This window comes from Rhincodon typus, chromosome 5 (assembly GCF_021869965.1).
Source record: "Rhincodon typus isolate 14 chromosome 5, sRhiTyp1.1, whole genome shotgun sequence".
Lineage (NCBI taxonomy): Eukaryota > Metazoa > Chordata > Chondrichthyes > Orectolobiformes > Rhincodontidae > Rhincodon > Rhincodon typus.
Window position 1 is genome coordinate 83,051,217 of NC_063336.1, and position 17,596 is coordinate 83,068,812.

The following is a 17,596-nucleotide window of genomic DNA, read 5'->3' on the forward strand; positions in this document are numbered from 1 at the left end:
GTTGCTTTGCACAGTTCCCCAAACACTGGAATCATCCTGTTGTTCGAGGATGTTTGAGGAGAGGAGGGTGGATTGCAAAGAAAGCCCCCATCATGAGCTGTTCCTCCAGGAGGGAGAAAGTGGAGTGGTAAGGGAATTAAACTCAGGCAATGGTCTCCAAACACCCAATAAAATTGGTTGTCTCTTTTCCCTGCTGCAGAATAATCGCTAGTAGATCACCATCTTGAAAAAAATAATGTTAAGGAAACAGCAACCTAACAAATAGCCCTGTTCAATCTTTTTTAGCTGTAAATTGGAAATAGTGTCACTGCCCATCAGTGAGATCCATGCCAGATGCCAACATTGTGGTTCAGTAGGCAATACTTCTGAATCGGCAGGTTCAGGTCCCACAAGAGAAACCAGCGTTCAAATTCTAAGGCTGATGTTTCAGTGGAGTACTGAGGGTATGCTGCACTGTTGGGAGTCTGTCTTTTGATTAAGTTGTTAAAAAAATATTGATCATTTAAAGACAGAAAACCAAATGAGAAGTGCATATGATTTTGGGGACTATGTATCTGAATGAAATTAAACCGTGCTGTTGGGAGACAAAGTCTGTTAGAATCTGCTGTTCGCAGATTTCCCTCATCACGAGTCAAGTATATCCCAAGGTTCACCTTGTAATGATAAACACATTGATATTTGGACATGTAGTACATTTGTGGTTTCTGTTCCCATAAACATGCAAATGACACTGACATTATTTCAATGTCTAAGGATACTAGTCCTGGTGGGTGTGACTGGGCATATAGATCTGCAAACATTGGTCAGCTGAAAGTGCTCATCCTGTCAAGTTCTCACCTGCATTAAATTCAGTGTCACCTCACCAGTCTGCCGGGTGTCACATGTTTTGAATGATCCTGTTTTTTTAAAACAAAATCCACAGTCAATACCACAGGGCATATCACACTATCTAATTATTTAACTAAAACCACCACAGAGAGAAGGTTTCCAATGACTGGGGAGTCCAGAACTAGGGGTTACAGTCTGAAGATATGGGGTACTCCATTTATGACTGAGACGAGAAGGAATTTCTTCATCAAGAGAGTGGTGAGCCTGTAGAATTTTGGACATGGTTGAGGCCAACATTGAACATTATAAAGAAGGGTTAGATATAGTTCTTAGGGCTAAAGGGATCAAGGGAATAGGGAGTAAACAGAAACAGAATGCTGAGTTGAATGATCAGCCATGATCTCATAGACTGGTGAAGCAGGCTCGAAGGGCTGAATAGCCTATCCTTGTCCTTATTTTCTATGCTATGTTAGACTTGGTATTTGTAATGTGAAAAGTTAGGTTAATTATCTCAGAATTCAGGCACTACAATGTAATCAAATTCACATCCAGATCGAAAGGGAGAAGACTGGGGCTACGGTTTGTATTCTAAACCTGAGTAAGGGGAATTATGAGGGCATGAAAGCTGAGCTAGCTGAAGTGAACTGGCATACCAGGCTAGCTGACAGATCAAGAGACATGGTGGCAGACATTTAAGGGATAAATTCTAAAGGGAGGATCCACCATTGATGGTTAACTAAAGAAGTTAGGGAATGCGTTAAACTAAGATAAAAGCATGTAACTGTGCAAATATGAGTTACAGGTTAGATGATTGTTCAGAATATAAAGAAAGGCAGGAAACGGCTAAAACATTCATCAGGAGGAAGAAAGTAAGAATAGGAGAGAAGAATAGCTAGGAATGTAAAAACAAATAGCACAGTTTCTAAAGGTATTAAAAAAGCAAAAGAGTAAGCTGAGTGTTGGTCTTCTAGAGAGTAAGGATGGGGAGTTAATAGTAGTAATAAGAAAATGGTGTATGAAATGATCAAACATTTCACTTCTGTCCTTACTAGTAGAATATACAAAAACAATTTCAGTAATAGCTGTAAATCAGAAGGTGAAAAGAAAAGAGGAAATTAATAAAGAGATAGTAGGAACTGCAGATGCTGGAGAATCTGAGATAACAAGGTGTAGAGCTGGATGAACACAGCAGGCCAAGCAGCATCAGAGGAGCAGGAAAGCTGACGTTTCGGGTCTGGACCCTTCTTCAGAAATGTCTTGATTACTGGCGAAGTGCTATTAAGCAAAATGATGGAGCTGCAGGCTGACAAGTCTCCGGGTCCAGATAAATTTCTTCCTAAAATCTTGAAAGAGGTGGCTAATGAAGTATTGGATGCATTGGTGTTAATTTTCCAAAATTCCCTAAATTCAGGAAAGGTTCCATCGGACTGGAAAATAGGACATACAACCTTTCTATTAATGAAGCGAAGGAGGCAGAAAATTGTAGGGCAGTTAGCTTGATGTCTGTCATGGAGAAGATATTGGAATTGATCATGAAAGCGATAATAACTGGGCACTTAGAAAAACACAAGGTAATCAGGAAGAGTCAGCAGGGTTTTGTCAAAGGCATATCATATTTAATGGATTTATTAGAGTTCTTTAAAGGAGTAATACATGTTTGAATGAAGGGGAGACTGTACATGTAATGATCCATTTGAAAAAGTGCCTCATCAAAAATTATTGCAGAACATAAAACGTCATGGAGTTGGAGGGGGTCACTATAATTAGCATGGATAGGAGATTGGCCTGGGGGACAAAAACAGAGATTATGCATAATAGATCTTTGTCTGATTGGCAGGAGGTAACGAGTAGAGTCCACAGTGGTCTGTGCTGGGACCTCAACCTTTTACAATTTTACGTGAAAGTATGGTAGCTAAATTCATCAATGTCACCAAGATAGACAGGAAAGTATGTTGTGAGGCGGACATAAGAAAGTTCCAGATGAATATAAATAGCTTGAGTTATTGGTAGAAATCTGGCAGCTGGAGTACAATGTGAGAAAATGTGAAATTGTTCACTTTGGCAGAGGTTGCCCTTATAGGACAGAGTTGAGGAGAATTTTTTTCTGTCATAGACTCGAGACTTTTAGATTCTCTTCCTCAGAAGGCAGTGGAGGTTGGGTCATTGAATATTTTTAAAACAGACAGAATAGATCCTTGATAGGCAGGGGGAATCAAAGGTACAAAAACAAAATTGCTGGAAAAGCTCAGCAAGTCTGGCAGCATCTGTGAAGGAAAAAACAATTAATGTTTTGGGTCCGGTGAGGAAGGATCACCAGACCCGAAACATTAATTGTTTTTTCCTTCACAGATGCTGCCAGACTTGCTGAGCTTTTCCAGCAATTTTGTTTTTGTTCCTGATTTACAGCATCTGCAGCTCTTTCAGAGTCGGGTTAATGGGAATGTGGAATCCAAAACACAAACAGATCAGCAGTTATCTTACTGAATGGCAGAGCAGGCTCGAGGGGCCAAATGGTCTGCATCTGCTCCTATTTCATATGTTCATATGTATGTAAAATCTGATTCCTCTAACCACCAATACTCATGCTTCATATAACTTTAGTTCTTTCTGCCTGGTACCACTCTGGTGCATCTTTCTCCAAGGTCCTAATATATCTGTAGTGAAGAACGTGCAAAAAGATGGAATAAGACTAATTCTCATGTAACGTAGACTGGGTACAGGGAGAGAACCTCTAGAGTACAATTGCAAGTTCCTTGACAGTGGTAATGCTTTGTAGATTGGGTTAGCAGGACTTTGCAGCAAGATTCTAACCCATACCCACAAGATCACCACAAGGTGGCAGCACATTGACACCACTTGAGGACTTGGATACCTTCAGCAAACTAAACAGATACTCAACATTTCAGGGTTCTTCATAATTTCATCAGCCAAAATTTGATGCCAAGTCACATAAGGAAATATTAGGACCGGTGATCAAAGTAAACTTGGTCAATGAGATATATTTTCAGGAATGAATAAAAGGAGGATGGGGATGTGGAGCAATTTGGCAAAGGAGTTCCTGGGCTTAGGGCCCAAACATCTGTAGGCATAGTTGTGAATAATGGAAATAGGAGGTTGAGAGGTCAGAATTGGAGATATGCAGAGATCTTGGAGAGTTATAGGGCTATAGATATAATGAAAGGTGAGGGCATGGAAACAAGGGCGAGAATTTTAAAATCAGAGTATTGCAGACTGGGAACCAGCAAGCATTGGGTGTGTTGAGTGAATGGTACTTAGTGCAAGTTAAGATACAGACAATGGAGTTTTGGAAGACCTGAAATTTATGGAGGATGGCTGATGGGAGACTAGTGTATACAGCATTGAATAAAGTTGTGTACTTTACTGTCACTGTATCAAAAACCAGAACTTCCTTAACAGCACTGTGGTTGTCGTCATATTGGAAGCTCACTGTACTCAAATTAGCTGTCATGTCACCTATACTACAAATAACTATGCTTCAAAAAGTATTTCATTAGGTGGAAAACACCTTGGGATGTCCAGAAGTCATGAATTGTGTCTTGTAAAGTCTTTCTACTGAACTATCAGGAGCCTTTCCTGATTAATGAAAGTAGTGTCTGATTTAATAGTTAACAATTACTCACTGAACGCAGTCTCCAATCGAACCATGCAACGGAGGAAGTTATCAAAATCAACTTGAAGGTATGCGTCTGTGTATCGGAGGACCATAAGCTGCAGTAACTGATTGTTGACCTGAAATCCTGGGGATCAAAGGTTGCAGTTTGATTACTATCAGAGTTTAATTGCAAACCAAAAACCATTCAGATTCTTGCAGTTGGAATTTCAGTCCATTGCATTAGGCAAAGGAAGGATTTGGACAAAAATAATCAGGAGGCGGGGATTTTGTGGCCATTTTCTTCCGCTGTGATATCATCCCAAGATTTCCACCTAACTGAACTGCACAGCATCCTAAAGCAAAGTTCTCAATAACATCCTCTGTGGATATGACCAATATGTTTTATCTTAGTCTGTTCTCCTAAATGTCTCTTATTGTGAATACTGAATTTACAGCAAGACTTCCCAAATTGTGATTCCTGAGACAAGATGTTGGGATCACAAGCTCCAAGTCAGCAATGGTTGCCATGTGGCACAGTTTGAATATTAACAGCTGTGAGGTCCTTTGGAGGCTCATGTTTCTATCTAATGGTGATTGCAGCCTAATGGACAGATGTTTGAGGTGTGATTGCTGCTGCCACAGAAAAATGAATGAAAAGCTAGGCGGTTTTTGAAAAGAAAACACTGATCCCACCCTTTCCTCTCAACAACTTTTATAACTCCTAAATCTTTCACTTTGGAGTCACATAAAGTCTGGGGCATTAAAATAGGGTCAAACTAAGGAAAGGTTTGAGAAATCCCAATTAGAATGTCCAAGTAATTATGTCTGCATGCTTTCAGATTCTAGGACCTCTAAATGTGTCTAGAGGAATCCTTTAATCAGATCTGTAATGCTGGAATCCCTTTGCCAGATCTGTTACGTTGAAATCTCTTTGCTAGATCCCTATAACAGTGAAATCCCTTCATTAGATCACATGCTGGAATCCTTTCACTGTTGATAGGTGTAGTACTTCAGATTTCAATAATGCTGAAATCACATCACCAAACATTAGTATCTTCACTCCAGATTCTACCCATGCTGGGACCACTATTCCAGATCACAAAAGTAATGGGATCATTTCCGCAGATCCTGAAACTGTGGGATAATTTCTCCCATCAGATTCCACTGGTGCTAACCGCACAGATCATAATTCCAAAGCTTATGTTTTAGTCTCAAGCCTTGTATTCTGTGTAATTATTCTCTGCACGCTATTTTATAAGAGAAACACCAGGGCCGAGAAACATCTGAGAAGTACCTTTGCTGCAGGTGGTGTCAGCTGTGGGTAAGTCAGCAACATTGTTGACTCTGAGTCAAAGATCATAAGTTCTATTATTTTTAATCACCCTGTTTGAATATGTTATGGCACATTTCTGTAGTAGGTAGGACTTGAACCTTGTGTCTTTGACCCAGAGGTAGGGATATTATCTCTGCGTCACAGGAGTCCCTGTAGGTGCTGTTATATTAATCATAAAGAAACAGGAATTAATTGATATGCACATCTCCAGTAGAAAGGGTGGCATAGTGCCTCAATGGATAGCACCCAGGGACCCGGGTTCAGTTCCAGCCTCAGGAGAATGTGCAAACTCAGCACTGACAGTCTCCCTATGTCTGCGTGGATTTCCTCCGGGTGCACTGGTTTCCTCCCACAGTCCAAAGATGTGCAGGCTAGGTAGATTGGCCATGCTAAATTTCCCGTAGTGTTCAGGGATGTGCAGGCTAGGGGCATTAGCCATGGGAAGTGCAGGGTTACAGGGATAGGATAGGTGTGTGAATTGGGGTGGGATGCTCTTTGGAGGGTTGGTGTGGACTCGATGGGTTAACTGGCCTGCTTCCACACTGTGGGGATTCTATGGAGAGGTACAAGAAATACACTGAATGGTGCTTATCAGTTTTGAGTCTATGGTGTGTTTATTTCAAACTTGTGGCAACTGAATGACAAAACCTGTTTAAAGTCACATTCTAGAGTCATAAGCATTATAATTGAAACTCCATTGCAGTACTGAGGGCCAGCTATTCTGTTGAATGTACTGTACCATTCTGCCACTATTTTGGGGTCTCCCTGATGTCTTGGTCAGTATTTATCACTCAATCAACATTATTAAAACAGATGATTTAGTTATCATTTTTTTTGTGGGAGCTTGCCATGCATAAATTGGTTGCTGCACTTCCTTTGAAATACTGTACAATACCTTATTAGATGTGAATGCTTTGGGACATACTGAATTGCGAAAACTATGATATAAATTCAAGTTCTTTCAGTCTTATTTTTATTTTTGATACGAGTGCCTGTCCCAGTTCCTTACCTGTGTTCTTAACAGCAGTTCGGAGTTCATGAGCTGATATGGTCCCTGATTTGTCATGATCACAGCTCAGAAAAGCATTCTGCAAAAGGAGGAAGTTGAGCAGCAGCGTTAAGACCAGATGGACAAGTAACAGGGAGTGACTGTACCCTGATGTCATTACTGTTTTGTTGTGTGATCAAGAAGAAGGCAAGGTCAAGAACTATACTCCAGCTTAGACTTCATTACAAAACTGTTTATGACCAAATGCTACAATCCAGAGTAATCTGAGATATATCTGGCTCTAATCTTACTGTTACATTGTAGAATGACTATTGCATAAACTCTACCACCTAATACCAGTTGGTCTACTTCACATGCTTCTCTGCAGGTATTTCTAACATTCACATGACTAGACTTCAGCCTTCTACATGTTTATCTCTTCCCCTTCAATTCTGCCTACATTGCTTTTTATGTCCAGTGATGAGCAGCTCTGTGATATCATTGCACAGTTGCTCAAGAGTCCTAAAGTCTTACTCAAAAATTATTGATTCCTTTACCATCCACATCTTCATTCGGCTCCAAAAGATCTTGAATTCATCAAACCCAAGTCCTCCAGCATTGTCTTTCTGTGTTGAAGGTGTAGTCAAGGATTAATTCTGAATTTTGTAATTCTTTATACCATTTTCTGCTAGCACATCTCTGTTGATTGTTGATGAACAAAAGGCAAAAATATCTTGTTGCAGTTTGAACTGTATCTCTGCCCAGCCCCATGTAGCATTTGCTACATTAAAGACACTTTGGAAATGCTATATTGCTAGTGGATAATAAACCTGTTCAGAAACATTTTGGGAAGTCGCTGTGCAGTGACGCATTCTTTCAATGCAGGTTTATCAATCTGATTCCTGGCATGCAAGTCTAACATGTGAAGACAGACTGAATTAGTTAGGACCATAATCACTGGCGTTCAGAAGAATGAGGGGAGATCTCATAGAAATCTATAAGATTCTAATAGGACTAGAAAGGGCAAATGCAGGAAGGATTTTCCTGATTACCAGGGAGACAAGTCACAGTCACAGTCTAAGGATTTGAGGGAGGCCATTTAGGACTGAGATGAAGTGTTTCTTCACCCAGAAATTGATAAGTCTGTGGAATTCTCTGCCCTATAGTTCTTAGGGCTAAAGGGATAAAATGGTATGGGGAGAAAGTGGAGACAGGCTACTGAGTTGAATGGCAGAACAAGCTTGAAGGGCCAAGGTCCTACATCTCTTATCTTCTATGTTTCTATATGCTTGATACACTGTTAACCTGGTGCTTGTGGATGAATACTCTGATATTTGGATTGTAGTTATATATTTGATAGGGGCGATGTTTCCTCAAGATTTAAGATGATTTGTTTTGGTCATCAGGAGTACTGTTAGGTGATCACTGTGTACCTCAGTGGGTAGCACTGCCTTTCTGACATAGATGATTGTGGCTTCAAGCTTCGCAATAGAGATTTGAGCATCAAATCAAAGTTACTTGTACTGTACCCAGTGAAAGCAGTATTGCCATTTCCTATATACATTATATGTGGAGTTTTTATATTCTAGTTTTGAGCATTCATGTACACTATTGTGTGTGTGTAGAATAGATCTAAATTTGAAGATACAAAGTTTTCAGATTTGCAGTTTGTAGTAATCATAGGAATTGAACAAAGACATGCCATAATGTATAGTGCAATTTGCAGAAGCTTATAGCCTCCCATCTGTGAGTCTTTTCCCTGTAAATACTTCAGAAAATTCTTCAATGTGTAGCCAATTCTTTTACAATCACTTCAGCGTGACAACATTTGCTTTTTTTTAAATAGTCACAGTGACCCCGGAGGATAGGGATACTAGAGATTTCCATCAGGAGAGTTTTCCAGTTTGTAGGATGCCAAAGAATATGAATTTTGCTATGAGATAGTAGGAACTGCCAATGCTGGAGTCTGAGATAACAAGGTGTGGAGCTGGAGGGACACAGCAGGCCACGCAGCATCAGAGGAGCAAGAAAGCTGACATTTCGGGTCTGGACCCTTCTTCCGAAATGAAGGGTTCAGAAGAAGGGTCCAGACCTGAAACGTCAGCTTTCCTGCTCCTCTGACGCTGCCTGGCCTGCTGTGCTCATCCAGCTGCACACAATGAATTTTGCTATAATTTTTTTTAAAAAAAGTTTTTAAAGTGAGGGACATCTAATTTAATAGATATTAATTTGATGTTCATGGCAACTCATACTTTTGCAGATCAATAAATGTTGACCGAGTTTGAAGGAGAAAATAAATCACAGGATACATTATAGAGAGACACAATACTGCGACACGTCTCAATGTCAAAACTTTCCATCACTATTTCCTTTCCTGTAAAAAAAAAAACACAGGTAAATGATAAATTAAATACCCACTCTCTGGGCAGGAGAATGATACTCAGAACATGAAGAATCATTAACCTTAACACACAGATTCCATGTGTTACATTTTCCTTCTGTTTTGGCCCAGTTTTGTTGTTTTAAGCAGGAGCTGCTCTGATCCTACACTACACAGAAACCAAAGTGCTCCACCAAAAGACAGGACTTGGAAGTATTTTTATATATTTTTATCCAAAGGAACGGGAGCTACCCACCCAAGGTCCACTCAAATAATTTGGATCCTCCTTAGATCTTAACATATATACTCTATGTGGTTGCAAATTCTGCTCATCCCACAAGCTACTAAATGCTGACCACAATGGTCACAATTTGGAGCCTGCACTCGGAACTTGCTGAGTCCTTGCTGCTCACCTGCCAATGTATCTGCAGCTAAATCCTCAGTCAAAGCTAAGGGGACGGAGATGGACAAGTAACAATAGGAAATTAGTATTAGGCAGGAGTTAGGGAGTGTTAATTGGGAGGAACTGTTACTGGGCAAGTCCACATTCGACATGTGGGAGTTGTTTAAAGACCTGCTGATGAGAGTTCAGGACCAGCATGTTCTAGTAAGGAGGAAGGACCAGAATGGCAAGGTAAGGGGCCCTTGGATGACGAGGGAGGTTGTGAATTTAGTCAAAAGGCAAAATGAAGCACAGTAAGGTTTAGGAAGCCAAAATTGGAAAAGGCCCATGAGGAATATAAAGAAAGCAGGGAATTAGGAGAACAAGCAGGAGCCACGAAATGACCTTGACAAGTTGGGTTAAACAGAATCCCAAGGCATTCTTTGCGTACATTAAAAGCAAAAGGATAACTAATGAGAAGGTAGGACCACTTGAAGATAAAGGAGGGAACTTGTGCTTGGAGGCAGAGGATGTGAGTGAGATCCTAAATGAGTACTTTGCATCAGTATTCACTCAGGGGAAGGATATAGAAGATAGTGAGATTTGTGTGGAGCATGCTAATATGTTAGGGCATTTTGAGATCAAGAAAAGTAGCGTTGAGTCTCTTAAAGAGCATTAACATGGATAAGTCCTCGGGGCCCAATGGTATCTATACCAGGTTATTGAGAGAGGCAAGAGAGGAGATGCTGGGGCCTTGACCAAGATATTTGTATACGCATTAGCCACTGGAGAGGTCCCAGAGGACTGGTGAGTAGCTAATGTCATTTCTCTGTTCAAGAAGGGAAATAGGGATAATCTAGGAAACTATAGACCAGTGAGTTTCACAACAGTGGTTGGGAAGCTATTGGAGAGAGTCTTTCGGGATAGGATTTACATGCATTAGGAAAAGCATGGCCTTTGTGTGGGGCAGGTGATGTCTTACTCACTTGATTGAATTTTGTGGAGGTGATGAAGGTGATCGATGTGGGTAGAGCAGTACATGGATTTTAGTAAGGCTTTTGACAAGGTCCATCACAGTAGGCTCATCCAGAAGATTAAGATGCATAGGATCCACTGTGATTTGGATGTGTGGATTCAGAATTGGCTTGCCATAGAAGGCAGAGGGTAGTGATAGAAGGGTATTTTTTTGGTTGGAGGTCCATGACTAGTGGTCCCTAGGGATCTGTGCTGGGACCTCTGTGGTTTGTGACATATATAAATGACTTGAATGAAAATGTAGATGGGTGGGTTAGTAAGTTTGCAGATGACACAAAGATCACTGGAGTTGTTTATAGTTTAGAAGGTTGTCAAAGGATATAGTGAGGTATAGATCAGTTGCAGATATGGGCGGAGAAATGGCAGTGTAATCCAGGTAAGTGTGAGGTGCTGTACTTTGGTAGATGAAAAGTATACAGTTTATGGCAGGACCCTGAAGAGCATTGATGTACACAGGGATCCCTGAGTTCCCTGAAAGTGGCCACACAAGTAGGTAGGGTGGTAAAGAACGCTTATAGCATGGTTGCCTTCATTGATCGGGGAACTGAGTACAACAGTCAGGATGTCATGTTGTACCTTTGGTTAGACTGTACTTGAAGTCTGTGTTCATTTCTGGTTTCCACATTACAGGAAGGATGAGGAGGCTTTGGAGAGGGTGCAAAAGAGGTTTACCAGGATGCTGCCTGGATTAGAGGGTATGACCTATCAGGAGAGGCTGGAAAAACTTGAGTTGTTTTATCTGGAGCAGTGGAGACTAAGGGGAGACTCGATAGAAGTCTATAAAATTATGAGATGCATAGAATAGGGTTGACTGCCAGAATCTTTTTCCCAGGGTTGAAATGTCTAATACTAGGGAACATGCATTTAAAGTGAGAGGGGGAAATGTGAGGGACAAGTTTTTTTTTATACGGAGAGTGGTAGGAGTCTGGAATGCACTACCACGGATGGTGGTGGACGCCGAAAGAATAGGGGCATTTAACAGACTTTTAGATAAGCATGTGAATATGCAAGGAATGGGGGCATATAGACCAATGGCAGAAGGGATTAGTTTAATTTGGCTCATGTGCAGGACAACATCATGGGCCAAAGGGCCTGTTCTTGTTCTTTTTTGTTCTAAATGGATGCATGCACCCAAATATATAGTACTAAAATTCAACATGGGAAGAACTCCCGTTAACAACACAGTAGGCAAAAAATCACTTGGTATTACAGAATTCAAGTATTGGTGAGAACAAAAGGGATAGGCTTTCACTTTATAATTTGGTTTCTCGCATCTGTCCTGATGGTATCAGCTATGACTCCATTGGTAGCACTGTCACCTCTGAACCACAAGGTCCCCATTTCACAGACCCACTTCAGGGCTTGAGCATATACAAAACCAAGGCGGACACTCTCTAGTGCAGTGCTGAGCAAGCACTGAATTGTCAGGTTTACTCTCATTTGCATAAGATGTTAAACAAAGGCTATATCTGTCTGTCCAGGTAAATGTAGAAGATCTTAGGGCACTACTTTGAAGAAGAGCAAGGGAGTTATTTCTTGCGTACTGGTGAATATCTACTCTTTACTAAATATAACAAATCAAATAACACAGCAGGCGGAATGTAGGAAGGAACTTAGTGCAATTACAAGAATAAGGGACGCAGTGCTAAACAAATTGAGCTGTGGGCTGACAAGTTTCCTATTTCATGTGGACTTCATCCTAGGAATTGTTTTTTAAAAAGTAGCTAATGAAATAGTCGATGCATTGCTGTTAATTTTCCAAAAGGTCTAGATTCGGGAAAGGACTGGATATTTATAAACCCTCTACTCAAGAAGAGAGGGAGGCAGAAAACAGGAAACTATAGGCCAGTTAGTTTGATGTCTGTCATGGAGAAGATGTTAGATTTGTTCATTAAAAAGATCGTAGTTGTTGACTAGAAAAATTCAAGGTAATCAGGAAGAGTTGGCATTGTTTTGTGAAAGGAAAATCATGTTTAATTTATTGGAGTTCTTTGAATGAATCATAAGCACTGTGGTAAAGAGGAGGCTGTACGTGTAATGTACTTGGATTTCCAGAAGGCATTTAATATGGTGCCACATCAAAGATTGTTATGAAAGATAAAAGTTCACGGTGTAGGGGGTAATACATCAGCATGGATAGGAGATTGGCTGGTAGTAAATAGTGTGTGCATGAATAGGTCTTTTCTGATAGGCAGAGTATGACAAGTGGAGGACTACAGGGTCTCAATGTGCCACAATTTACATCAATGACTTATAAAAAAAAAGTAAAGGTGGTAGCTAATATGCAGATGACACAAAGATAGATAGGAAAACATTTTGTGATGAAGACTTAAGTTGGCAGACAGATATAGATAGGTTGAGTAAGCAAAAATTATGGAATATAATGTGAGAAAATGTCAACTTGTTCTCTCTGTCAGAAAGAACAAAAAAAAGCAGGGTACTATTTAAACAGAAAACAACTGAGGAATTCAGAGGTGCTAAGTAATAAATATGTTGTAGTGCATGAATCACAAAAGTTTGTACACAGGTATAACAGATCATTAAAAAGGCTAATAGGATGCTATCCTATATTTTAAGAGGAATTGAATATAAAAATAAGGATGTCATGTCTCAGTTGTTCAGGGCACTGGTGAGACCACTCTTGAATACTGTGTACAGTTTTGGTCTCCTTCTTTAGAGAATGATTTGGTGTTTCAGAAAGGGTTTACTGGACTGATTGATGCCTTATCTTGTCTTATGATGGTGGGTTAGACAGGCTGGGCTTGTTTCACTGGAGTTTAGAATAGTGAGAGATCATTTGATTGAAGTGTATAAGATCTTAAATAGTCTTGACAAGGTGGACATGGAAAGGATGTTTCCTCCGAGGGTCAGTCTAGAACTAGGGGGCACTGTTTTAAAATTAGGGATTGTCCTTTTAGGACCAAGTTGAGGAGAACATTTTTTTGTGTCAGAGGGTTGTACAAATGTAGAACTTTGTGCCTCAGATGGCACTAGAGGTGGGATTAATTGTTTTTAAGGCAAAGGCATACAGAATCTTGTCAGGCAAGGGAATCAAACGGAATGGGGAATTTGAAACATAGACGAGCCACAATCTTACTGAATGGCGAAACAGATTTAAGTGGCCAAGTAGTCTACTTCTGTACCTATTATGTATGTTTATATGTACAAAAACAGACAATTTTATCATTATTACATTGTGGACTACATTTGTAAATGTTGTCGAAATACAGATAGCAATCTGTGATGCCAACACAACCAAAGTAATAGAAAGAGCTGAGTAAAAGATGGGAAGCTTTTCCAGCATGTCTGTATTTTTAGCAATACTCAACACCATAGCTAATTAACTCACTTCTAGTGAAGATAGTATTTAAAATATCCTGCAGCTCATAAGCACTGATCACCAGATCCTGAAAAAGAAGAGGATGTAAAATAGGATTTAATCATTGAACATCATACCACAACTGTACATCTTCAAAAGGATCTTCAGTTCATTTTATCACATGGAACTACACCACACCTCCAGGCCATTCAGCGCAACAGCTCTATGCTGATGTTTATGATCTGCGTTTGCTTACTCCTATAGTTCTTCATTTAACTGTACTGGCGAACCAAAAGGCACACAGCCACCTCCTTCTATGAACATTAAGAAGTAAGATGAAAGGGAATAGCCAAAACTATTGAGTACTTTTTCAACACCTGGTTGACTTTGAGCAGGACCTTTGAAATCTACATGCAGGGCAGGATTTGACTGGGAACAACCTATCCATGTTCTCATTCTGGAACCTCCACGCGTTCTCGCCTCTGGAATATACCTGCATTCTCTCTTTAGAACCTCCCCATGTTCTCACTCTGAAAGCTCCCATGCCCCACTCTTAGAACTCCTGTGTTCTCACTCTTGAACCTCTCATGTTCTCATTCATGAACGTTCATATTTTCACTCCCAAACCTGCAGCATTCTCATTCCTGAATCACTATTTTCTTACTCCCAAAGCTCATGTGTTATCACTTCTTCCCATATTCCTGTAAATTTACCCTGTGCTCAGTATCACAATGAGATTATTTGATGAATGATACCACTCACCTTTCCTGAGATCTGTTCAAACATTGAGCGGAACTGCTTTTCCTCTTGACTTTCCTCCTGGGGGTTAATTGTTGGTTTGGGAGGCTGCAGAAACAAGTTTCCTTTCAGATTCCAACATGAAAAAAATCATGTTTTATAACTTTACAAGTTTTAATGTAATTTTCCTCAGGACCAATAACTGTACATATTAACCAGTGGAGAGGGACCCAGATTGGGATCATTGTGTTTTTTTTTAGGTATCAGCTGTAGCTCATGGGTCAGAAGTCTAACTTCAAGACTCACTCCAAAGTCTTGAGCACAAAACCCAAAAAGATGCTCTTGTGTAATACTGAGGGTGTGTCACTGTAGCAGATGCTATCTACCAAATGAAATGTTAAACTGAAGCAGTTTTCTATGTAAAAAATCACCATGAGTCTATTATTGGAAGAAAAGCTGGGGAGTTTGTTCCAGTGTTATTTATTCATCAAGCACCAGCAGTTAAGATGGATCGTCTCATTGCTGGTTGTTAGAGCTTGCTGTATGTAAATTGGCTGCTGCATTTTCTGCATGACAACAGTGACTACACTTCAAAAGGTATGCAGTTGGGCTATAAACCACATTGAGACAACCTGAGGCAGTGAACGGTACTTCATAAATGCAAGTTCGTTCTTTCCCACAAATTTCTAGATTTTGTGACTAGGTAAAGAGGGATGATCGAAATTAACCCTTGGTAGTGAACAATTTGACCACTGAATAAGCTACCTGCCAGAATAAGGTTAAAATAAAATGGGGCTGTGGCTGAATACTGCTTACAAGCCATTCACAACCCAACAAAGACTGAAGGGCTCATAAAGTGCTATGTTTGCAGGAAGGCGTAGACCACTCCCAGTCCACGAATAAGTAATTGACTCTAAAGTGAATGTAGATGCATTTCACACAGTTTCGATAATGAGAGTTAAAATCCAGGCACATTTTTTGATGGACAATCAAATAACAACTAGGAAGTGCAGGCTCCACAAAATCACCACCTCCTGAGATTCCCTCATCTCAGATCTTCAGCAAATTTTCTCTACATGAAGGTCTGGAAGGCAGGTCTAATGAGGAAAGGTTGAGGGAGCTAGGGCTTTTCTCATTGGAGTGAAGAAGGATGAGAGGTGATTTGATAGAGGTGTACAAGATGATGAGAGGCACAGATAGAGTGGATAGCCAGAGACTTTTTCCCAGGGTGGAAATGACTATTACGAGGGGACATAATTTTAAAGTGATTGGAGGAAGGTACAGGAGAGATATCAGAGGTAGGTTTTTTACACAGAGAGTGGCGGGTGCATGGAATGCGCTGACGGCAGTGGTGGTGGAGTCAGATACATTAGGGACTTTTAAGCGACTTGGATAGGCACATGGATGATAGTAAAATGAAGGGTATGCAGGGTAGTTTGATCTTAGAGTAGGATAACAGATCAGCACAACATCGTGGGCCGAAGGGCCTGTACTGTGCTGTACTGTTCTATGTTCTATGAAATCAAGATACGACTGAAGACACTTCTCAACTCACCTACAACAGGACATTGTTCTAGTCAAGGTTAATGCTCCTTCAGAGAAGCTAGTCAATGACTAACAACCAACACCCATGGTGATTCCTGAGATGCTGCTTTAAACATTGTAAATTCTTTTTTCAAATGTTCACCCAATTCCACTATTGAGGTGAACATCTAGCTATTTGCAGGCCTTTTTGAGGTAGCACTTGAGCCTCAGAAAGATGTCTATCTGGATACCCTCATCGTAAATAAAAGACTAGGATTTAAATGTTTCTGTCAGTTTCTGAAATCAGACTGAGCTCCATTGCAGACATTGCTGCCTCACAACCCCAAAGTCTCAACTTGCAATCTGGCTGGAACCTGTCACCAATAGTTTGAAAAGCCATGGACTACAGCTCTTGACAACATTTTGGCAATCGTGCTGAAGACCTGAGCTCCAGAACTAGCTGTACCCAACCTACAGCTACAACACTGGCATATACCTGACAATGTGGGAAATTGACCAGCCAAGCTCTACCCACAAAAAACAGGACGAATCCACCTTGACCCATTACTGCCCTATCAGTTCTGGTCATCAGGAAAATGACATAAGAAGTTGTCGACATTGCTACAAAGTAACACTTACAAAGGAATAACTTGTTCATTAACACTTCGCTTGAGTTCTGCCAGGGCCACTCGGCTCCTGACTTCGTTGCAGCCTTGGTTCAAACATGGATTTGAAAATGAAACCTGAATTCCAGAGGTGAGTGATTGCTCCTGACATCGAGGTAACAATTGATTGAGTACAGCATCAAGAAATCCTAGTAAAACTGGAATCATTAGGAATCAGGTGGCATCTCAAAGCTGACCCATAATTACAAGGCCCAAGTATTAGAATTGCATAGGAATACCCTTCATTAATGTGGATGAGGGCAGGTCTAGCAAACTGAAGAAGCTCAACACCACCCAGGCTAAAGCAGCCCATGTATTTCGCACCTCATCTATCACCTTAAACATTCACTCCATTGCTGATGCACAGTGGCAGCAGCAATATGCACCACCTGCACAAGACACTGTGCAGCTTATAAAGCATCCTTCAACAGCACCTTCTAAACCTATGACCTCTATCACCTGGAAGAACAATGGCAGCAGATACATGGAAACACCTTCACCTGCAAAATCTCCTCCCAACACTCACCATCCTGACTTGGAAATATATCACTGGTCCTTCAAGAGGACTGAGTCAAATCCTCATAACGGCATTATAGGTTTACCTACACTACATAGACTTCAGCAGTTCCACTGATGACACAACACAACCTTTTCAAAGGCCTTTAGGGACAGGCAAAAACTTCTGGCCTTGTCATTAAGCCCACATCCCAAAATCACAATTCACTTAGGTTGACCTGTCACCCAACCCTATCCTCCTTGGTTCCTTTATCTATAATACGTTGCCTTACAAA

The 17,596-nt window shown here is 40.6% G+C and overlaps 1 protein-coding gene across 2 annotated transcripts in view; it reads right to left on the minus strand.

The window, feature by feature from the left end:
* Positions 1–17,596, minus strand: part of LOC109918207 (calpain-9-like) — a 71,074-nt gene that overhangs the window by 4,715 nt on the left and 48,763 nt on the right. Inside the window, exons 13-20 of one of the 2 annotated variants that reach the window (XR_007262071.1) lie at positions 14,641–14,724; positions 13,909–13,966; positions 9,072–9,136; positions 7,320–7,388; positions 6,784–6,862; positions 4,470–4,586; positions 759–896; positions 41–222 (exon numbers count right to left, since the gene is read on the minus strand). Coding sequence is in view for 1 of the 2 variants with exons in the window: in XM_020518107.2 (XP_020373696.2) it covers positions 838–896; positions 4,470–4,586; positions 6,784–6,862; positions 7,320–7,388; positions 9,072–9,136; positions 13,909–13,966; positions 14,641–14,724 (531 nt within the window). In the remaining variant the exon portion in view is untranslated. Of the gene's footprint in view, positions 1–40; positions 223–758; positions 897–4,469; positions 4,587–6,783; positions 6,863–7,319; positions 7,389–9,071; positions 9,137–13,908; positions 13,967–14,640; positions 14,725–17,596 lie in introns of those variants that run through there. The other variant, XM_020518107.2, reaches the window with a different exon arrangement.